The 24,621-nt window shown below is 42.8% G+C and overlaps 1 protein-coding gene across 1 annotated transcript in view; it reads right to left on the minus strand.

Annotated features, from left to right (window-relative positions):
* LOC111139321 (moesin) overlaps nt 1-24,073 on the minus strand; it is an 80,584-nt gene extending 56,511 nt beyond the window's left edge. The window contains exon 1 of the mRNA XM_022491580.1: nt 23,805-24,073. Within this exon, the coding sequence (XP_022347288.1) occupies nt 23,805-23,816 (12 nt within the window). The 5' untranslated portion in view covers nt 23,817-24,073. The remainder of the gene's footprint in view (nt 1-23,804) is intronic.
* Between the last annotated feature and the right edge of the window lie 548 nt (nt 24,074-24,621).

Here is a 24,621-nt window from a genome sequence, read left to right on the forward strand (position 1 = left end):
GAAGGGGCAGGGGGTGGGAGGTTGGGGGATCCAGGTGGTGGGTATTGGAGAGGGCACGGATTGCATGGAGCACTGGGTGCGGTGCAAAAATAATGAATACTGTTACGCTGAAAAAATAAAAAATTATAAAACAACAAACAAACAAAAAACAATGAATACTGTTACGCTGAAAAGAAATTTAAAAAAAAAGAATGAAATTAGTGAAGAAACTGTCTCTTTTCCACTGTATATTTTTTCCTGCTTTGTCAAAGATTATTTGACCATAAAGTTGAGGGTCCATATCTGGGCTCTCTACTCTGTTCCACTGGTCTATGTGTCTGTTTTTGTGCCGGTACCATGCTATCTTGGTGATCACAGCTTGATAGTAAAGCTTGAAATCAGGCAACGTGATAACCCCAACTTTGTTTTTTCTTTTTCAACCTTTCCTTAGCAATTCAAGGTCTCTTCTAATTCCATACAAATTTTAGGATTGTTTGTTCCAGCTATTTGAAAAATGCCGGTGTAATTTCGATTGGAATGGCATTGAAAGTATACATTGTTCTAGGCAGTATAGACATTTTAACAATATTTATTCTTCCAATCCATGAGCATGGAATGATCTTCCATCTTTTTGTGTCTTCCTCAATTTCTTTTGGGTTTTCCATATAAAGTATCATGTCATCTGTGAAGAGAGAGAGTTTGACTACTTCATTGCCTGTTTGAATACCTTTTATTTCTTTTTGTTGTCTGATTGCTGTTGCTAGGACTTCTACTACTATGTTGAACAACAGTGGCGAGAGTGAGCATCCTTGTCATGTTCCTGATCTCAAAAGGAAGGTTGTCAGCTTTTCCCCATTGAGGATGATATTCGCTGTGGGTTTTTCACAGATAGATTTTATGAAGTTGAGGAATGTTCCTTCTATCCCTATACTTTGAATTGTTTTAATCAGGAACAGATGTATTTTTGTCAAATGCTTTTTCTGCATCAATTGAGAGGACCATGTGGTTCTTCTCTCTTCTCTTATTGATTTGTTCTATCACATTGATTGATTTGCAAATGTTGAACCAACCCTGCATCCCATGGATAAATCCCACCTGGCCACTTTGGAAGACAGTGTGGAGATTCCTTAAGAAATTAAAAACAGAGCTTCCCTATGACCCTGCAATTGCACTACTGGGTATTTACCCCAAAGATACAGATGTAGTGAAAAGAAGGGCCATCTGTACCCCAGTGTTCATAGCAGCAATGGCCACAGTTGCCAAACTGTGGAAAGAGCCAAGATGCCCTTCAACAGATGAATGGATAAAGAAGATATGGTCCATATATACCATGGAATATTATGTCTCCATCAGAAAGCATGAATACCCAACTTTTGAATCAACATGGATGAGACTGGAGGAGATTATGCTGAGTGAAATAAGTCAAGCAGAGAGAGTCAATTATCATATGGTTTCGCTTACTTGTGGTACATAAGGAATAACATGGAGGACATGGGGAGATGGAGAGGAGAAGTGAGCTGAAGGAAATTGGAGGGGGAGACGAACCACGAGAGACTGTGGACTCTGAGAAACAAACTGAGGGTTTTGGAGGGGGTGGGGTGTTGGGTGAGCCTAGTCGTGGGTATTATAGAGGGCACCTATTGCATGGAGCACTGGGTGTGGTGCATAAACAATGAATTCTGGAACACTGAAAAGAAATTAAAATAAATGAAATTAGTGCCAACCACAAAGTTCCAAGGCTAAAGACCTCTATTAGTAGTCAACACTGCACACAAGCCTTTCTCCTCTGTACTAGGTCTAGGATCCTCATGGTCCAGTTAGCACTTCTCTCATAAGGAAGTGGTGAGAAAAAACATCCATTCAGAAGCCCACCTTCTGACCTCCCACTCCATGCCCCGGGTCCTCACATTTACCCCTTCTGTAGAAAAAAAGAAAGAAAAGAAAAAGATGTATGTGTGAAAGCATATATACCTTTAAATCAGCTACTACTAAGAACTATGGGCTTCTGGATACAAGGGGTACCACTAATGGCCAATACTCAGATGTAACCCTTTTCTCCCCATTAGCTTGTAGAGTCTTTCCTCTGGAGATGGAAGGTTTCCAGAGAATCTAGTCTGACTCAAGGGAGAAATAGGAGAAGAAAATTCAGCAGTTACTGAGTACCTGCAAAGTGTGGGGCAGAGTACTGGGTACTGAGAATACAAAGATTATGACGAGCCCTTACTTCAAAGGGTTCCCCATCTAGTAGTGAAAAGATATACTTATTGGGTCCCACAGAATGCAATATGTGTTATATCCAGCCTAAAGCTCCTAGTCACCTTTCTTCCCAAATAAAAAGTTCTTTTGGAGGCTGGTGGGTGAAAAGAAACCAAGATGTCCTCCTGGAATTGCCGGGTCTCCACATTAAACACCTTCTTGGGCCCCAGGGAGGACTTGAAACATAATCCCCTTCCCTACCATAGAAGAAGCTTGTGGTGATGGGTATTAAGGAGGACATGTGTTGTAAGGAACACTGGGTGTTATATGTAAATAATGAATCATTGAATGCTATATCAAAAACTAATGATGTACTCTATGATGACTAACATAACATTTAAAAAAATGCAATCCAAGCCATTGGGTGCATTATTTGAAAAGAAGAAGAAGAAGAAGAAGCCGCCACCAACCTTCTACTCAAGGTGAGCAGACCCATGTCCACTGTCAGGGGAATATAACATTTCTGAGTAAATAACAGACTTTCAGAACAGGAATGGCCCTCAGAGATTAGGCAAACCAACTCCTTGTAGAACAGACTATGGCCTCAAAAGGCCAATGTTACTCTGGAAAGCTAGCAGCAGAGCCCAGACAAAAGTCCACCTCTTCAACTCCAGAAGGGTGCTCTTCTCACAATTCCCCAGCACCTCCTCCATTCAACAAGTTGGACCAATGTTCATGATCCCAAGGTACAAACAAGATGCTACATTAGCTAGGTCAAAGCAGTCCCCAAACAATTCTCATTGCAGGCAACATCTATGTGTTCAGAAGTAAGGCAAAACCAAGTAAGTTACTGGCTCAACCAGGTGGAAAGCTTGACTAGACTTGAAAGCAGTGGTTTGACACTAGCAAGAAGGGTGACACAGGATACCAGCTACAAAACAAGAGTCAGGCTAGACCCCAAACAGGTAGAACATAAACAACTGACAGATGGCCATCCACACACCAATCTCAATTACTAGAATTCTCTCTAAACTTTATTCTTGACTTGTGATATATTAGAAGGAGAAACTAAAGGGAGGTTGAGCAACTATTGGTACAGGGGAAGGACCTCATGTTTAAACTTGAAACTTCCTTTCTAGCCTTAGAACTCTGGCCTAACTATGACTAGAGCTTAAGTTCAGGCCTCTGTGAAACAACATTTATCTCCCCTTCCCATACTCCACCTTATACAGAGTCAAAAGCTAAAGTCTTCTGTTTCCCACTCAAGTCCTATCTCCCTTATTCATTAGCTGAGTAATTTTTGCAGAGTCTATGTTTCCATATGAAAATACGGTGACATTAATTCCTAACCTGCCAAGTGGAGAGAGCTAATAAATATCAAATGACATAACACTGGTAAAAAGGGTTTTGACAGCTATGATGCATATCACAAACACAGAGAATTATCAGTATTTGTGTTGGAGACCTTGTTGGTTTTTGTTGTTGTTGTTGTTGTGTTGTGTTGTTTTGTTTTGTTTTGTTTTGTTTTGTTTTTGTCCAGGCAAGGGATAAGTAAAGCTAGGAACACTGGAAAATAATTGCAGGGCAATACTAGCCAACCTGTAAAAGGATTCCTTCAATTCACATCTGTCAACAGGGAACTATGTGGAGAGCAGATAGCTATCCTCTTAATTTGTAACTCTATCCCAGCTTCCTCACCCAAGCATTCCTTTTTCTGGGCTGCTCAACAGCTAGAGGTTTCAGAGGAACTCACCTAGATGGGTCTCTAAAAGCTTTATCAAGATTTCTTCAGTCTTGGCTCCCTTGACAAAGGTTGAATCCCAATAGAGTGTGGAAAGGAGAACAGTTCAAACCCCCCTGGAATAATGTCTATGTAGGACAATCTCATACATGGTCTCTTCTATCTCCACTCTTTGAAAGGATACCTCCCTCTGTCAATCCCAGTCTTATAAATTTGTCACCCCTATCTGAGTTCATAGACTAGAAGGATGCTAATGAGGGCACAAATGGTCAGGAAAGTAGAAGCCTATGTCTTTCCTTGTTTCAGAAGCCAAATTCACTGTTTTCCTTTTGGTTAAGGTCAGTTATCCACATCAGCATAAGAGTAATACCCTGTGCCAGTACCATGTTGTCTTGGTGATCACAGCTTTGTAGTAAAGCTTGAAATCAGGCAACATGATGCCCCCAGTTTTCTTTTTCTTTTTCAACATTTCCTTAGCAATTCAGGGTCTTATCTGGTTCCATACAAATTTTTAGGATTATTTGTTCCAGCATTTTCAAAAACGCTGGTGGAATTTTGATCGGGATGGCACTGAAAGTATAGATTGCTCTGGGCAGTATAGATATTTTAACAATATTTATTCTCCTGCACGATCGTGGAATTCTTTTTCATCATTTTGTGTCTTCTTCAATTTCTTTCATGAGCATTCTGTAGTTCCTCAAGTACTGATCCTTTACGTCTTTGGTTAGGTTTATTCCCAGGTATCTTATGGTTCTTGGTGCTATAGTAAATGGAATTGATTCTTTAATTTCCCTTTCTGTATTTTCATTGTTAGCGTATAAGAAAGCAACTGATTTCAGTAGATTGATTTTGTATCCTGCCACATTACTGAATTGCTAAATGAGTTCTAGTAGTTTGGGGATGTAGTCTTCTGGGTTTTCCACATAAAGTTTCATGTCACCTGCACAAAAACAGACACATAGACCAGTGGAACAGAGTAGAGAGCCCAGATATGGACCTGCAACTCTATGGTCAAATAATTGACAAAGCAGGAAAAAATATCCAATGGAAAAAAGACAGTCTCTTCAATAAATGGTGCTGGGAAAAATTGGACAGCTATGTATAGAGGAAACATGACCATTCTCTTACACCATACACAAAGATAAATTCAAAATGGATAAAAGACCTCAACGTGAGGCAGGAATCTATGAAAATCCTAGAAGAGAACATAGGCAGTAAACTCTTTGACACTGGCCACAGCAAATTCTTTCAAAACATCTATCAAAATGCAAAGGAAACAAAAGCAAAAATGAACTTTTGGGACTTCATCAAGAACAAAAGCTTCTGCACAGCAAAAGAAACAGTCAACAGAACAAAAAGGCAACCCACGGAATGGGAGAAGATATTTGCAAATGACACTACAGACAAAGGGCTGATATCCAAGATCCATAAAGAACTTCTCAAACTCAACACCCCAAAAAAATGTTCATCATCATTAGCCATCAGGGAAATTCAAGTCAAAACCACATTGAGATACCACCTTACTTACACCAGTTAGAATGACCAAAATTAACAAGACAAACAACAAGTGTTGGAGAGGATGTGGAGAAAGGGGAATCCTCTTACATTGTTGGTGGGAATGCAAGTTGGTGCAGCCACAGCATGGACAATCTTTAAGAAATTAAAAATAGAGCTACCCTACGATCCTGCAATTGCACTACTGGGTATTTACCCCAAAGATACAGATGTAGTGAAAAGAAGGGCCATCTGTACCTCAATGTTCATAGCAGCAATGGCCACAGTTGCCAAACTGTGGAAAGAGCCAAGATGCCCTTCAACAGATGAGTGGATAAAGTCCCCTTCAACAGATGAATGGATAAAGAAGATATGGTCCATATATACCATGGAATATTATGCCTCCATCAAAAAGGATGAATACTCAACTTTTGTATCAACATGGATGAGACTGGAGGAGATTATGCTGAGTGAAATAAGTCAAGCAGAGAGAGTCAATTATTATATGGTTTCACTTACTTGTGGAGCATAAGGAATAACACAGAGGACACTGGGAGAAGGAGAAGGGAGTTGGGGGAAATTAGAGGGGGAGAAGAACCATGATAGACTGTGGACTCTGAGAAATAAACTGAGGGTTTTGGAGGGGAGGGTGTGGGGAATTGGGTGAGCCTGGTGGTGAGTATTAAGGAGGGCACATATTGGATGGAGCACTGGGTGTGATGCATAATCAGTGAATCTTGGAACACTGAAAAAATAAAAAAAAAAGTTTAAGAAAATACAAACTATAAGCTTACCAAAAAAAAAAAAATAAATAAAAAGTATTTCCCAGAATAAAGTGGAAAAATATCATTAAAAAAAGAGTAATACCCTATGGACAACTCAGCAGTAGCACTCTAACCACTTTATGTCTGGGAAATTCTTTGGACTATATTTCCCTAACTAATTATTCTTGTTTGGACTGTAAGAAGAGCAAAGAGGGTTTGCATTCCCTGGGCTTACACGGCTTAGGAAAGCCAGTGTAGGTAACTGGAAGAAGAAAGTGTTGTTATGGTTAGTTGAGAGCTGATTATACGGCAATGCATCACTGGTCCCGGATGGTTTATAAATGAGTTGTTTCACGGGAATGATCTCTTCCTAGTAACTGAGGCTTACCCTTTTAAGAATAACCATTCTTTTTTTTTTTTTAAATCATACATATATTTATTTTTAAAAGGATTTTTAACACTCCAGTAAATGAGGAGCTATTTCCACTTGCTTTATTTTTTATTAATTTTATTTTTTTAAACATATAATATATTTTTATCCCCAGGGGTACAGGTCTGTGAATCGCCAGGTTTACACATTTCACAGCACTCATCATAGCACATACCCTCCCCAATGTCCATAACCCCACCCCCCCTCTCCCAAGCCCCCTCCCCCCATCAACCCTGTTTGTTTTGTGAGATTAAGAGTCACTTATAGTTTGTCTCCCTCCCAATCCCATCTTGTTTCATTTACTCTTCTCCTACCCCCTTAAGCCCCCATGTTGCATCTCCTCTCCCTCATATCAGGGAGATCATATGATAGTTGTTTTCTCCGATTGACTTATTTAGAAATAAGGATAACCATTCTTAATCATGAGGTGAAAGTCTTTCATCCACTGGCACTCTACTGCCTTTGTCAACAGAGGCTGTTAAAACGTGACTTAAGCATCTCTGAGGACTTGAATCCTGTATGTTGATTTTCTACAGAATTAACATTCGAGGGTTTTCCAGTTTTATCTTATCCAAGTTTCCCACCAACTCTGAGGCTAGCATTATCATCTCCACTTTACCAATGAAGAATGGGAGGCACAGGGAAGTTAAGGGACTTCCCTGAGGTCACACAGCCAATATGCTAAAATACAGAACCTCTTGCAAGCTTGGCCTACAATCAATGCCTGAAGATATTTTTGACCCAAATAGCGCAAGGAATAAAGTATCGCAAGTGTCATCCCCTTTCCCTTTTTGGAGTTCTCTCTCAGAGCCTTGCTCTCCTTGCTCCATAAGATTCAGAAAGTTCCAATCACTCAGAATCTTCAGGCAGCTTCCTGTTTATCTAAAGAAGAAGGCGATGGCACCTGCTGCAGCCTGTAGGTCTGTCTGAATCAAGGTTAACCTCTGGTGTCAGAGGCTCCAGGATTAAAGGCTGGATAAGCAAAAACTCTGTTCCATCCACTGTGAAAGTCTGGGAACTAAGAGACAAGAGAAGGGAGGGGCATGCCATGAGTGGGCAGAAGATATCTTGCATATCTGGTAATTTCTACTTGTCCTCATTGGACCTGTCTGGCTTCTTTCAACATGATCAATATCTTCAAGCTAGCAAGCTTCTAAGACCAGGGGCAGCTGCTGGGCTAAATTTATTTTCCAAATATAGTGTATATATATTTTTGTAGTTCAAAAATCACTATCTTCCTCAACTCTTCAACCAGATGGCTTAATTATAACTGAATACTCTGCAAAGTTCCACTTTTCTGCAACCTGAACAAGATCCCTGATACCTATGAGTGGTGGGGAGGATTCTAATCCAACTTCAATGCTCTTCTCTGGGGAAAACTGGAAAGGCATGTGACCACCAACACTACCCCGCCTACTACTACACACACACAGCTTCTTTCCTTAACCTTAAACAACTAAGGCAGCCAGAGGTCTTCTAGGAAACAGGGTTCTCAGTCAGGTACTGTTTGGACTCAAGCTACTCCAAAGTGGCAAAAATGCAAGAGAAAGGGTCCACGTAAAACAGAGGAAAGTGGCTAGGCATTCCACTAAGATTATTTACACACAGATGAAAGCACAGCAATCTTGAGATGAGGGGCTTGGAAAGGGAAATAACTTTCCTCATCCTATCCTTCATGCTAATAGAATGGTCCACAATTCCTGCCTTCTCCAAGAAGCCTTTCTTTCTCTGGCAGGTAAATAAAATGTCTTCTTCATTTTCCACTAAACAAAGAACATGGGTCCTTTTCTTTCATGTAGATTTTATGTGTTCCACCCATTTGATAACTTGCTTATTAATGAGTCTATCATATAGACATTAAAATATGATTTGACATGAGAAGATGGCCACCACAAAATAAGTAAAAAATGCAGAACAGTATGGATTTGTGTTATGCATGTATTTAAAATCATATGTGTATAAATACATTTACAAAGGACTCTAAGTTCATGTAACTGGTAAGTGGTCGTTATCTCTAAAGAATAGTCAGGGTCAGAAGACAAGGAATTCTCCTTTTTTTGTACTATTTCATTTCTCACAGCAAATATATCTTAGTTTCATAATAAAAAAAAGCCAAATCATAAATTGTAATAGTCTTTTTAACTATGCCCTACCAAGCAGCACAGACTGTTAATATACCCTATATGGTGTCTATCTCAGCACTTTAAGAACAGATGAGAAATTATTTAAAGACAAGATGACCTTCAGAGGGACTTACCTATTTTGGAGCACCCAACTATATCTAGTAGGCTTCAACATAAACCTCCCAAATGCTAGCCACACCCTACTCTCAGAAATGGGTAGGAAAATGAGTACCTTCTATTGCTCCCCTGATTAGCCAACCTTGATTAAAATATGCCCAAATCTGCAAAGATATGCAGCTCTGGGCCCTAAGGCAGCAAAGGTAATGGCTGTGGCAGTGGTGGTGGCAACAGTGGCAACAGGAGAACACAGATGCTGAGTGCCCCCAAAATGATATCTATAGATCTTCCCTGCTATCTTCCTTGATCTGTGCCTGGTCCTCCCCATCCCTGAGCATAGGAGTCAACTCAATCCCTAAACCTCAAGAGCACATACCTCTAAGGATTAGGTAATACAAGGCATCCCTGCCTGCTGGCTATAGCACAGTGAGCAGCACACACACAAAAAAAATTAAATTTAAAAATTGGGTAGGGGTAAATTTAAAAACTGGGTGGCTCAGATGGTTAAGCATCTGCCTTAGGCTCAGGTCATGAGCTCCAGGTCCTGGGATCAAGCCCCACGTTGGGATCCTGGCTCATCATGGAGTCTGCTTCTCCCTCTCCCTCTGGCTCTCCCCTTGCTTGTCCTCTGTCTCTGTATCTCTCTCAAATGAATAAATTTTTAAAAAATCTTTAAAAATGGGGTAATGTTTCAAATATGTACTCTAGAACCAAAGTGTAGGTTGCTTCACAAAGGCATATAGAAATGCTTGCATGGCTGCTATTAGAATCCACCAAAAACTTTGATTCAAATATTCTCCCTTGTGAATGCTACCAATATTTTGTGAAGACATAAAACGGTGAATGGGAATTGTCTGTGAACTAGCTGACCGCTCACAGGTAAACAGGTTCTCTAAGGTACACCTGAGGGACCACTCCTCCCCATTCCTTGGCACTACTCAGCTCCATTCTTCCAGGGCCCAGCTGGGTTTACATTAGGTAATTTCTAGTGCACCACTGAAATTGTTGTTTGGCTTTCTAGTAGACTTAGCCAAAGAAGTCTGTGAAACACAATCCAACTTGACAATAGTAGCTACTAATGTACCTATTCAACATATATTTTTTGAGTACCTCCTCTATGCCAGGCATTGTACTAGGTACTGGGATACAATGAGTAGTGGGAAACTCTCCCTGTTCTCATGAAGTTTAAACATTCTTAGTGTCATAGGCTGATAGAATGGAAGGAACACACTCCTGAGAGTCCTGGCTTTAAGACCTGATTCTGTCCCTGACTATGGGACCTTGAGCAAGTCCTTCCCCTTGTTGTATTTTATAATTAATAGATCTTCCATAGGTTCATATAATTTGCTTCCTTTATAAAACAAGTCCTGGGTTACTTAAGGGTTTTCAAATGGCCACAACAGCAGCAAAATGCCACAGTAGTATGTGGAGAAAACAAAACACATCCAAAGACCTTGAATCTGGCTTGGATGGTTGCCCATGAGCGATTTGCCCAAGACAGGTGGATGGGCAAGTCTTTGAATAATATATAGTCAGTGACAGACACAGATACCCTTCCTTCTACCCATGGCAGGTTTGGGGCCAGGAGGCCTGAAAGGTACCCAGCTTCACTGCAGCTTCTATAAATACTTCTACCTCCAAAGAAAACTTCTACTGTAGTACTATCCATTTGATGCTAAAGAGCTAGAGAGAAGGTGGCACCTCCCTTTCCAGCCCCTTGGGGCTATTCTTGAGTAGGGCTGCACTAGGGCCAGCTGGAGCCACCCTGCTTACAAGAGTGGGGAAATGGGACTTCCCTGCATACCTTCTACTAAAGTACCAAGCTGTGGGTCTTGCTCAGGGAAACCATAGCATCTGTCTTTCTGGGCTCAGAAGCTTAATAGGGAACACACAAGGAAAGAACTTTAAGAGGACAACTAGAAAAATTCTGGGATAGCCTCAGCCTACCTTCCCTCCTCTGTACCCCACACCTCACAGAGCACTTTCAGATGCATTAGTGCCTGAATCTTTGCCATAACCCTAAGAAGTAGGGTGTTATCACTCTTTCCATATCGCAGATAGGAAACTGAGATCTGAAATGTTTAGGAAGTTTGCACTGGTGGGTCAAGGCCAACAAAACTCTCTCAAGGAGTCTCTCTGCCCTGTAGGTGTTAATTATCTTTCCCTCCTCCAAGGTGTATTTTTTCTATTACTAGTGTCCTGTATGTCCTACCAGGTTCTAATTCAACACTCTTGGATCCCTTTCATACATTATTGCTGCTTCTCTCTCTCTATGTCTGCCAGTGACTATACATTCTTCAAAGACCTGCCCATCCCTAACCACCTCCACCTGGACAAGAGCCCCTTCTTGAGGCAGAGTAGTTAGAAACTTTCAAGTCCATGAGTTTACTGAAGGAGAAAGTCTGGGAGCCTAGATGGTTGCAACACCACATGTTAAATATCATAACAGAAGTTCTTATAAAGGAAGTACAGTCCACACACAGAGGATGGTATAACGAATACTAACTACCTAGGAGTATATTAAAGAAAGCTTCCAGTGGAGGTGACATGGAGTGGAAGGAGGTGAAGAAGACACACTTGACATTTCAAACTGAAAGGGAAGACATATGCTAGAGCTGAAAGGTATAAAAGGTATGGCTTACTTAGAAAACCTTGATCCCACAAAGCCATAGTATAGCATACATCTGGGGAGGTAAGTCCAGAAAGTAAGCTAGGATGGATCCCGGCATCAAATGGCTTTCTATATATATTATGCTAAGGGGTTTAGATTTTCTCTTCTCACATTTACTGCTGTGTTATAAATGCTGGAAAATGCTGGGACTAATCTAAATGACTCCCAAAAGAGTAATAGTAAATTATGGCATAGCCACTGGATGGAATTTTATAAAACCATGAAAGTGTTCATTTTCAAAAACTAAGCAGCATTTACTTAAGCTTTTAGTGATATATTAAGTAAGGATAAAGTAGTAGTACTTTTTTATATATATAATGACTGCACCATGGAAAATTATTATATGAGCTATGACAAGAAATATAAATAAATAATAATTACTATGTTAAATGGTGGGTTTAATGGAAGATTTCTCCACTTACTAAACTCTGTCATATGTCATGTTGTGTTTTATAAAAAGGGGAAATATAATGGCTAACTGACACATGAAAAAATGTTCAACATCACTAGCCATCAGGGAGATTCAAATCAAAACCACATTGAGATACCACTTTACACCACTTAGAATGGCCAAAATTAACAAGACAGTAAACAACATGTGTTGGAGAGGATGTGGAGGAAAGGGAACCCTCTTACACTTTTGGGAATGCAAGTTGGTGCAGCCACTTTGGAAAACAGTGTGGAGATTCCTTAAGAAATTAAAAATAGAGCTTCCCTATGACCTTGCAATTGCACTACAGGGTGTTTACCCCAAAGATACAGATGTAGTGAAAAGAAGGGCCATCTGTACCCCAGTGTTCATAGCAGCAATGGTCACAGTCACCAAACTGTGGAAAGAACAAAGACACCCTTCACGGACAAATGGATGAAGAAGATATGGTCCATATATACTACAGAGTATTATGCCTCCATCAAAAAGGATGAATACCCAACTTTTGTATCAACATGGATGGGACTAGAAGAGATTATGCTGAGTGAAATAAGTCAAGCAGAGAGAGTCAATTATCATTTTGTTTTGCTTACTTGTGGAGCATAAGGAATAACACGGAGGACATGGGGAGATGGAGAGGAGAAGGGAGTTGGGCGAAATGGGAGGGGGAAATGAGAGACTGTCAACTTTGAGGAACAAACTGAGGGTTGGGGGGGTGGGAAGTTGGGTGAGCCTGGTGGTGGTTATTATGGAGGGCACATATTGCATGGAACAGTGGGTGTGGTGCATAAACAATGAATTCTGGAACACTGAAAAGAAATTAAAAAATAAATAAAAATTTTTTAAAAAGGGGAAATATAAAAATAACTACTCTTCTTCCATTTGACTCCTCTTTCCTTCCCTTCTCACTCATCCACCTGCTTGCTTATTCTCCTTCATGAACAGTCATTCTACTCTACCACCTGAGAAGTCTCTAGAAAGGAAAGGCTGACAGCAAGGTGGCTGTACCCAGCAGAAAGCTCCTACACAGCCTGGAGGATATTTCAGCCCAATTTTGAGGAAGAATCTTCCACCCAAAAGCACTACCTAGCTCTACCCAACTAAGTCTTCTTTGGTTAAGCTGTCTAAGAACTTGTTCCCAAACAAAGGAAGACAAACACCAAGAATACTTCTATTATAACCTCCCTACCAGGAACTCAGGGTAAGTGAAGATCAAATTCGTGGACAACTCCTAGGTGGTTGATATCCTTGATTCATAAATAATAACTATACAAAATGTCAGTAAAGAGGAAGAAGAAGATGGGTGAAAACAAATCCAGCTAAGACCACATCATTTCTAGGAACTTGCTTATGCCCTATCAGCCCATTAGGCCTTGATGAGAAATTCAGAAAAAACTCTCCTTTGATCCACAGGTCTAACACCAAAGAAAGCCATATTCGCAAAATACAGGACCAGTTGAAGGCTCAACACCAGGTATGTGGCAATCTCCCTTAGAAATTCCTCCCAAGCCCACATCACCTAGCTTTCCCCATGCAAGGGCAATATAGATATCAGTGACTCAGACAGAGGAAAAGGAAGGGGACCTTAGCAATTTAAGACTTGGCCAAAAGCAACTTCATAGCCCTAAGAAGAGGGATGTTGTGGAGGAAGGGAGTAAAGAAGTCAAATCTCATTTGCATTCAGTTTTGGTTTGTTTCTTAGCCTCCCCCTTCCCTGGTGGAACAATGACCAATTCCAGGGTCTTCTATTCTTCTTGGATTCACCAACGACCTAAAATAGCCAGCAATTGTGGTTTGCAGGCTGGACTCCAAGGCCCCACCCAAGGCACTTAGCCAACAGTTGTCTCTCCAAGCCAGTATGCCCACAGAGAGTTCTGGGGTGGGTGGATCCAAAACCTAGTCTAAGCAGAGCTCCCTGAAACAAAGAGGTTTACTTACACATGGATAGTTGGGGGCAAAAATAATGTCCCCAGTGTCATTGTAAAGAAAGGGCAACTTCTCCAAATAGTCACTGCTCTCTCTTTTGTTACACTCTTTCCAAGAAGCCTTACTATCTTCTTAAAGATTGAGCACAAATAGTAAGAATTTCAGGAAAAACCAATGTTCTCTTTAAACAGATATTAAGACCATAGCCCGCAGAAATGACTTGCTCAAGGTCACACAGGCAGAGACTAAGAAGCAGATATACTTTTCAAGTACACTATTTTTTTCATTGCACCATTTCTATTAAAAAGCATTAAGAAAAAAACCACCCAGACAAGTATGTCAAGCTTTAAATGTCAGAAAGTTCAGCTCTTTTAACCTAGGGCTAGACAACTCAGAACTGAGGATGGGAGGCAGAGGGACATTGGATCCATTCCACTCAGAAGAGCCAAGTCAGAAGCTTAGGCACACAAAGGGCACACAAAGAATTTATTAACTGGAAGGCTTTACCTACTCCAAAGGAATAGTTTAAGATGCTGAGAGGGCAGGATGACCCCACCCTACCCCAACACTCTGAGCCTTTTTAGGTTAAGCAAGGCTACCTAGGCTGTCAGAGATCAAAATAAGAAGCTAGACAGGGGTGACCAGACTGGGTCAAAAGAGCCTGCAGAGATTTAAAAAAAAAAAAAGAATGGAAAGAAATGAAGGCAGAAATCACAGTTATTGCAGAGCTCTCCCATCTTTCTCTCTTCTCTCCCACCTCTCCCTCACCTCCATCAAAGAGCCTCAACCACCCACTCTAAGCAAGCCCTATACTAGGGCAAAAAAAAAAAAAGTTTGCAGGTGGCACTACATAAACTTGAGAAAGGCATTTCCTGTAGCAAAAAAGAACAGGGGACTAGTTGAGGTGGTAAAGGGCATTTGAAGGGGGAGAAAATAACCAAATAAGGCATACTTGACTGGTAAGGAATCATCAGGAAAAGTTCCAAAAGCTGACGTCACAGGGAGGAAGCATTTAGTCATTGGTTTCCTCTGGCAACTGGCCTAAGGCCAGGAGGCAAACTCCCAACCTTAGGAAAATGCCCAGGCTATGGCAAAGAGAAAGATAACCAAAAGAGGTTTTCCCCAGGCCCACCCTCAGGCTCTGCTGGAGCAGCTTTTCAAGTACCAACAGAGAGGTATAGCATAACTCTGAAGCAAAATGCCAGATGTTCTCACTAAGCATATTCTAGATCCACCATGGTCCAGGTGCCAAGAGGAGTAAGAAACCTGAGGAAGAGGGCTCTGATCTACTCTGGTTACATATTTTTGTTATTATTGACAGTCTCATGTTAGAGAAAAGAAAATTTCAAAGGCAAAGAGGTTAAGTGACTTTTGTTCTCAGCATAGGGATTTCTGAGTTATTAATCTCCCAGGTATATCTGCAAGGATGTTTGGAGAGTTTTGCTCACTTAAAACCCTTGAAGATAGTGGGATGCCTGGGTTGCTCAACTCTTGATTTCGGCTCAGGTCATGATCTCAGGGTCATGAGATTGAGCTCCCCAGTGGGCTCCAGTCTCAGTGCAGAATCTGCTTGAGATTCTCTCTCTCTTTCTCCCTTGGCCTCTCCCCCTACTCATGCCTCCCCCTCTCTAAAATAAATAAATAAATAAAACATTTTTTAAAACACCCTCAAAGATTGCAAAGGTTTGTACAACTTAACTGATGACACTCAAATAGATGGCACTATTACCTTGACCCCCGTCCTACAACTCCATATCTCAGATTAGTCAACCTCAGTCAAAGATTATAACAGATCAGAACCTCTTGGTGTACTTCATCTAAACTTTCAGGCTGAGATTTCTGTAAAAGGACAGAGGGGTGGGGATATGATAGTGAGTGGTAGGGGGCAGATTAGACCAAGACAGCAAAATCAGGAACCTTATCTAAACACACTACACTGGAGAAAAATAAAGCCTTGATCCTTCCCAGATATTATTTTTAAGATTTATGTATTTATTTTAGGGAGAGAAAGCACGAGCAGGAGGGGTGGAGGGAGAGAGAATCTCAAGCAGACTCTGCACTGAGCAAGGATCCCCACGTGGGGCTTGATCTCATGAACCTGAGATCACAAACTGAACCAAAACCAAGTCAGAAATTTAACTGACTGTGACACCCAGGTACCCCCTTTCCCAGATATTTGAGGGAGTCCAGTACTAAAGAGAGGGAGGGAAATGTTGACCAAACCTGATAAGTATGCATTGTTCTCCCTTCTAGGCCCTGACCCCTATCACCTCCCAAATACACATCTAGGAATGGATTTCTTGGTATTATACTTTGTTTTGTGAGACCAAATGCCCACATCTCAACTTTTCTGCCTCATTAGGCCCTGACTGATACTCTGCCACACAAAATATCTACATGGGCAACAAAGACAATAATATTTATTTCAGTTAATTCACCCAATTCTAGAAAACCCAAGGTGAAGTCTTCCCCAACAAACTCCTTCAGAACTATTGGCTCTAACTGACCTTACAAAGAGTAACTTGGTCTATGCTTACAGGTACTCTGTCACTGTCCTTGAAACACCTCAATGATTCCTTCATTTCAGACAAACTCACTTTCTTTTTTTTTTTCAAGATTTTATTTATTTATTTGAGAGAGAGCGTAAGCATGAGCTGGTGGAGAGAGAGAGAGAAGCAGACACCCCATTGATCAGGGAGCTCAATTCAGGGCTTGATCCCAGGACCCTGAGATCATGACCTGAGCTGAAGACATATACCTAACCAAATGAGCCACCCAGAAGCCCCCAAAATCACTTTCAAGAGAGCACTGGACTAGGGTTTACATCCATGTGCCAAAACCACGTCCTCTTCCACTCAGAACAGCCACTGCTCCCAAGTATACACTTCCTTCAAAGCCCTGTTCATGTCCCATTAAACCCCCTTCTTCTCAAAATCTATAGAGAATGCCATGTAAAATTTATTTTTATCAAAATGTTTTTAAGTGAGTTAGCCCTAAATCTCCAATTAAATAGGAGATCTATGAAGGCAGCTGTTATATACTCCATTCATTTGTTTCTCTCATAGTAAATAGTACCTAGTAAACACTCAATAAATGGTGAGAATACAACTGCCTGCTTTCTTTCTTACCCTTCTTATACCTGGCACAAGGTTGGGCATATAATAGTTCAGTTCCATAAATAATCATAACAAACATTTGCATCTAACTTAGTAGATGCTAGGCACAGTTCTAAGCACTTTACAAAAATTGCCTCATTTAAGCCTCAGGACAACCCTATGAAATAGGTACTACTATTATCTTCACTTTACAGTTGAAGAAAATGAGGCACACAAGGTAAGTAAATTGCCCAAGGCTGCACAACTAATTGGTCACAGAGCTCGGATTTGAGTCTAAGCAGTCTGGTTCCAGAAGCTGTGTTTTCCCCACTACTCTATGCTACCTTTCTATGAAGTCCTGAAAAGGCTTTTTTTTTTTTAGCTCTCTACCTACCTTAGGCTTGGCCTACAACACCTAGAGGTGAGTAGTGAGGGGCTGAGGCCAGGAGACTCCAGTCTGAATTCAAATATCTGCTACAGCAGCAACTACTTCCACCAAAGTACCATAATGTTCTCCTAATTCATGGAACAGGTCAAGCTGGAGCATTGAGTCAGATACACAGAGGTCAGAACTCAAAATTTAAGAAGGCAAAGAGAAAGCAATAATGTGGGTGAGGAGTGAGCAGGAAGAGAAAACAGTCATTCTGGGGCCCCAGAAAAACTGAGTCACCCACTGACTGAAACCTGCTACAGCAGAAGCTATTTAGGGGAACTCTACTGCAGCCATCGTGTTAATTTAATCACCACAGAACCAATTCTCTGGAAGTCTGTGTCACCTTGGTGAATAGAGTCATTCTTCCAAGACAGGCAAGTTAGTGAGAGACCACTAACTTAGTAACTGGGAAATCCAAATTCTGCTTTCCAACTTATGTGATCCTGGACAAGATGACTGACTCCTCTAGCTATGAATACACAAAAGAAATAACCCCTATCCATAAAGACTTTAAGGAGAATTGAGGCCCAGTCTCAAGCAAGAAAATGTGGCTAGTCTCTTCTTCCCTTCAACACATACATCTGTTTTCTACCACTCATTGCAAACAAAGCAAAAAACATTTACCTTCCTGGTAAGTGTTACAAACAGTCCCAAAGGCACTGTCAGAGCCTGAGCTATCTCCATATAACCTCTGAGATCAGCTCTACACACTCAGAAAGAATTGCTCTTCCCATTACCATAATAACACTACGGTCAAGTCACCCCCAGCAAAGAGGTAGGAAACACTGAGCACCCTGCACCAAGTGTGATTTAGAAGGCAGACCTTAAAAGTTCCTTCCCTAGGGGCACCTGGGTGGCTCAGTTAGGTGGGCATCTGACACTTGATTTCAGCACGGGTCATGTTCTCTCTAAAATAAATGAGTCTTTAAAAAAAAAATTCTTCCCCTACACTGGGGGCCAGCCAACTTGGGTTTTAGTCCCAACCTTATTACCATTTACTCATATCACTTCCCTTTTCTGGCCTTTGCTGTCCCCATCTAAAACATAAAGGTAGAACTAAATGTTTAAGGCCAGGTCATTTGCTCTGTGGCTCATGCCAGTGTTTCTGTTAGAGCTACTAATGAAACAAACCAACTCCCAAGCTAGAAACTCCATTCTGAAGTCAACACCCAGGAAAAAACAGTACTCCAGGGGCGCCTGGGTGGCTCAGATGGTTGGGCCTCTGCTTTCGGCTCAGGTCCTGGGATCGAGTCCCACAATGGGCTCCCTGCTCAGCGGGGAGCCTGCTTCTCCCTCTCCCTCTGCTGCTCCCCCTGCTTGAGCTCTGTCTGTCAAATAAATAAATAAAATCTTAAAAAAAAAAAAAAACAGTACCCCAGAGGTGTAGGGGGCAAAAGAAGGTACATTCTAGCAAGTGCTGATGAACTGTGTATTCCCAGCAAAGCCAAGCACACTGCCTGGTACAGAAGGCACTCAAATTTTGAGGAAAAAAATGTCTGAAGGAAAAAAACATAGAAATGGGAGGCTTGAAATTGTATCATCAAGGCTCTCAAGGATATCAGTACTGGAAAAGTCCCTAAGTGTCCTTATTACTTTTACAATTCCTTCATGACAAATTGGAGAGACTGAGAGCCTAAAGAAAGGACTTGTCTAAATATTTACTTCATTTGGATCACTTTATTGAGGACAGGGAAGATGTTCTTCTCACATGGAAAGAGAAGAAGAAAAATTCTCAGGTCAGTGTTATTTGCCAATTTCCAAATCAATGGAGTCCTGAGCTACCCTTCAAGTGACTGTTCCTATACCACAAATCCAAACCTGAAATTGAAAAGTTTTTCAGCTCTATCAAGCATGAAATTGGAGGGATGAATAGCAAAGCCAGCCAATCATGACAAGACCACCTCTCCTCTTGACCACTAGACTGGCCCAAAGTAGACCACCTTTGTATTCTTTTGGGGGGGGGAAGGCAGAAGAGTGGGATGTGGTAGCAGAGAGAATACTGTGAGTTGGGAAAGATGTACATAATAAACTGAGTTCTATCTTTGAAAAATCAGAAACACACTGTTCCCAACCTGTAATAAGGCCGATTTTCATCAACTCTAGCCATTAAAGGCCCAACCCTGATTGTGTTGGTAGCCAAATATTCTCCTCTATGGGGACCATGAGTCTGGAAATTCCAGTGAGGGGGACTCCCAAGAAGATACAGAGGAACCTAGATAGACTGTTGCCAAGCAACACTAGCAGAACAGAGTTCAGAATAAGTATAGCTGTCATCTATGGAATTGGATTTAGAGTCAGCGAGATAGACCAGATGGATGACCTCTAAATATCACTTCACCATCCAGGAAAGCACTCTTCTAAGAGGGGGAAGAGAAAAAAAATAAAAATAACTCCACTAAAACAAAGCTATTGTTATAGGCAGCTAGATAATAATGGAGAGTTAGCAGAGTAGTGGTCAGTACTGCCTCTGTCATCCACTCACAGAGAAACTTTCCCCTCTATAAAACTAAGTACAGATTAGTTGATACCTTCAAGTGTCCTCCTGCCCCACCAGCACCTCTCTGCCCAAAGGGCTATTCAAGGAACAGCCTAAAGGAAATCCCCAAGATGGTTCCTGCTCTATCATCTATGCTTCCACAAAGGGCCGAATGAACTGGAGAAACAGAGGTGGAGAGATTCAGGATCCAGAGCTGCCCTCTCTCACATACAACCTTCATTCCTAATCCTTTGCCCCACCCTGAAGTCTGAAGGCAGGGTTGGTTCAAGAGTTAAAAGACTGAGATTCTGCCTTCTATTCACAAAGTACCATTTTAGTGCCACTCGAGTGGCTCAAGCAATGCTAGGAATGGCAGGAGAATAAACAGTCCACACAGTCCCTGTTAAAGTTTAGCTGAATGCAGATCCAGAAGCCTACTTTAAGGAGGTAGACTCTACATCTGCTCACATGGAGGTCCTATCAACAATCATTTGATAACCTTCCCCCTGACCTGCTGAGCTAGGGTTAAAAATTCAGCAAATTGAAAAGATCTTACCAAACTGATACTCTAAGACTTAAATTCAAGTTCTGGCTTTGCTACTGACATGCTATATTATTCTAGGTCAGGCCCTCCTTATCTGTGGGCCTCAGTTTCCCCCCTCTATAAATTAGAAGTGTTAGACTTGACAGTTGTGAAGAGCCTTTTCAACTCTAACAAACCAAAAACTCAAGAAAACCTTGAAAATTCAAAACAATCTTTTTGGGAGATCAAAAACTCCCAAAGACTTTGTGACCTAAAAAAATTTAAAGAGGGCAGAGAAAGGAAAAGTTGTTTTTTGTTTTTTGTTTTTTTTTTAACAACCGTCTTAGCAGAAAGTGTAGATGTCAGTTAATAAGCTTCTTCATTCCGGCAGACTTAGGAAACTGGCAACTAGAAGCAGAATCCAAGAATCGGCAGGGAGAGGGTACAGAGAAGCATGTTTTAACAGATTTAACAGAGGTTGGGTTGACTAAGGGAGACAATTGGCTGTAAAAGTGAAACCAACTCTGGACAGACTGTAGACATGGTTCATATGAATGAACGGATTTGATTTTTCCACTACCCTTCCCTATCTGTCATAATCCAGAAATAGCCTAATAGCCTAACTAGTGAAGGAGGAGCGGCAAATAGGGAATTTTCTTCCTCCATTAAAGTTACTAGCTGGCATGCAATGAACTAGTATATGCTCCTGGATGCCTCAGCACTGGGATGAGGAATGAGAAAAGTAACAGGAGGCACCTTGTGAAACCCCCAACTCTCAACAGGAGACCACCAAATGCCAATGTCACTATGTCTGAATTATCTACCTCCTTTTATCTGAGGACCAGGAAGTCCTAAGAACAGGGGGCAGTTTGCTTTGGGCAGAAGAGAGGACTCAACTTCAAGAACCTAGTCACAGGGCGCCTGGGTGGCTCAGTGGGTTAAGCCTCTGCCTTCGGCTCGGGTCGTGATCTCAGGGTCCTGGGATGGAGCCATACATCGGGCTTTCTGCTCAGCGGAGGGCCTGCTTCCCCCTCCCCCTCTGCCAGCCTCTCCGCCTACTTGTGATCTCTCTCTCTCTCTCTCTCTCTCTCTCTCTGTCAAATGAATAAAATAAAAAACTTTAAAAAAATATTAAAAAAAAAAAAGAACCTAGTCACTGAGGCAGAATAGAGGGTCCTTGAGATAAGCATCAAAGAGTCTGGGCCCCAGTCTTGGTTATCTCACCATGTACTCTTAGGTAGGTTCTTTTCTGTAAGCCCAATATCCTCCCTTAGTTAAAAGAGAAATAGTGGAGTGGGGAGAGGAAGAAAGTTGCACTAGAGAGTCTCAGAGGTCCTTTTCAGGTCAAGATTCTATGGTCTTAATAGGCATGATATAGTTTCTCCTAAAAGTTGACTATTCCTTGAACTGAACAGCATGGAAAATTCTCCAAAGCTTTCACGCTATCAAAATTCAGCCCTTTCCTTCCAATTTGATTCAAGTTTCAGTCAATCTGCATAAAAATACCTTCAGGGGGCGCCTGGGTGGCTCAGTGGGTTAAGCCGCTGCCTTCGGCTCAGGTCATGATCTCAGAGTCCTGGGATTGAGCCCCGCATTGGGCTCTCTGCTCTCTAGGGGAGCCTGCTTCCTCCTCTCTCTCTGCCTGCCTCTCTGCCTGCTTGTGATCTCTCTGTCAAATAAATAAAATCTTTAAAAAAAAATACCTTCAGTATTCAGGTACCTTCAGTACCCTAGGCCTGACCTCAAACAGCTCATTCTCCAGGCTCTTTCCAAGCCCAGGAAAAGGATCACCAGGCTATCTTCTTCACCACTTCTGACTGAGATGAGATGGTTAAGGCAAGTTTGAGACAATTTCCAGGCCCACTAAGTTGTATTTAAAGGTGAGATATTTTAGAATTGAGGATGAAAGATGCCAGTAGTGAAGAGAGATCGTGGGGCAAGTCTGTTCCCAGAGATCCACCCATCTATTAAGGTAAAACCACCCACAGAGAGATAAACTGAAAAAGAGTCTCCTGGAAGGATCTTTATAATCCTCTGTGTTGGCAGAAGCAGTGGGCTTTTTTTTCCCTTTCTCTTTCCAAAACCATTCTCTGTCACTTTATGTGTATTGGGGGAGGGGGGAAAAACTCCATGTCATAAAACCATGAGCAATTTTAAAAAGAGAGAATGTAGAAGCACATGCTTGTTGAAAACTTGGTGTTTCTAATAGACAGGGTTCTGAAAAGGCAAGAATGACTTGGCAGAAAGGCTGGACTATTGCAACGTGGCAACCAAATTCAGCATACACCCAAAGAACCAGCCCCCCACGTCTCTCCTCCAGGGACGCTCGGACCTTCTCAGGGCTACTAGTCACTATCTCAGCACTACAAGGCTCAGACAGTCCTCTAGGGAGAGGGGTCGGGAAGCACAAGCTTCTTGGCCTTAGGGACGCAAGCCAGGGTGGTCACTATGCCTCCCTGAACAAGAAAAGGGCTCCAGAAACCTCTTGGTATGACTTGCACAAAAGCAAGTAGGACTCATTATTCAGGCACACCCCTCCCATGCCCCTCCCTTCTGGGCATCCGGCCTCCCTAGGCCCAACTCCCAGGAGGCTTCTGCTCTTCTCATAACAGCCAGCGGGGTGGGGATCAAATCGTAGAAGCTACCACCATTCTAGAAAGGTGTGGCCCTACTGGGGGGGGGGGAGAATCCACACCTCACAGAACAATTTGGATGGGATAGAAGGAGACAAAGAACCATTAAGCAATGGGAAGGGCAAGAATCTGTCGGTAGAGAGAGGAAGAAACCAGTCTTCCACAATAGGAAGTAAAGTAGACCTCCTCCTCCAAGTGAAGTATTAGTGATCCTGGGTGGAAGCAAACAGCATCTGATGAGTCCCTCCACAACTCTGTCCTCCACTAACTCTTTCTCCTCTAATAGTGTAAAACATATGGAGCCTCCAGGGGAGACTATGAGAAAGGTGAAAGAGGGTGCTGGATCAGCCCACTGCACTTCCTACACCTTTCCCATGGCCTCTCCTGGACCAAAGCAGCCTTGTCCCCAGAAAGGCGCCAATTCCTGAACTGGAGGAAGTGTTTCCCTCCCCTGCCCCCGCAGACCATCAGGAGCAAGAGGAGACCTCGAGGTCCCCAAGGAACCTTCCCTATTGCCTCATCCCACATGCCGCCGGAAACTGGAATCTGAGAAAGAGGCCGGTCCCGCCCTGTCCACTTCTAGCGGGGTACCCACTCACACGAGAGGGCTCACCAGACAAGGACTCCATTCTCGCTCCTCCCCAACCCAGGCCTCAGCGGAGGGCGCGGCGTTCTGCGTGGGCGGATGGCTGGCCAAGCCCATAGCCATCAGCAGGGGGCTACTAGAGTCTGCTAGAGCCCCCAGGGCGGCAGCGCACATCCCCTGTACTCACCGTCTTAGGCATGGTGGCTGCAAAAGTGGCAGAGTTGATAAAGTTCGGCTAGGAGCTGTCTGGCAGCGCTGAGCACACAGTACAGACAGCACAAACTCTGGGGGCTGGAGGCTCAGATTGGGTCCCTCTCTAGCGCTGGGGCAACTGTTCGGCTTCCTGCTAACGGGCCACGACTTCAGAAACCCCACCCAGGAAAGAGCCGCCCCTGTCGCGTCGCCCGTTTCTTTATGTGGCTGGGCTTCCGCACTGCTCCCCGCCCTCGCGCCCGCCTTCTTGCCGGCCGCTGGCCTCGCCCCGCCCAGCCCAGCCTCGCCACACCAGCCACTTGGGGGTCAGGCTGGGCCTGGGCACTCCTAGGGGGACTCCCCCCCACACGCGCGCGCGCGCGCACACACACACGCACACATAGGCCTACTCTTTCTCCAACCCCTTTCACAGTCCCCACCCTTTCAAATCCAGGCGGCCCGGCCCCACCCCCAAGCAAGGCCCAACCCTGGGCGGCACCCTGGCAGAGGCTTACAGCCCCTGACTGCAAGTTTCCATAAATGAGGAGCTCACTACCTATCAAAACTGTCTGTTCCCTCTCAAGACAGCGCTGACTCTCAGAAAGTCCTTGCGTGTAGCTGAACTCCTTTGTGTGACTTCCCCTAGGGATCTCAGCTCTGCTCCCGGTGGCCACACAAATCCCCGATTCTCCCTAATAATCCCTTAGAGCTCTGAAGATCCCATGCCCCCTGAAACTTCTCTTCTCTTGGCTACACTACCTCAGCTCCTCCAACACTTCATTCGTTCTCTTCTGTAGCTCTATATATCCCTT

Source organism: Enhydra lutris, unplaced genomic scaffold (assembly GCF_002288905.1).
Source record: "Enhydra lutris kenyoni isolate GAN:26980312 unplaced genomic scaffold, ASM228890v2 scaffoldscaffold100, whole genome shotgun sequence".
In the NCBI taxonomy this organism is placed as follows: Eukaryota; Metazoa; Chordata; class Mammalia; order Carnivora; family Mustelidae; genus Enhydra; species Enhydra lutris.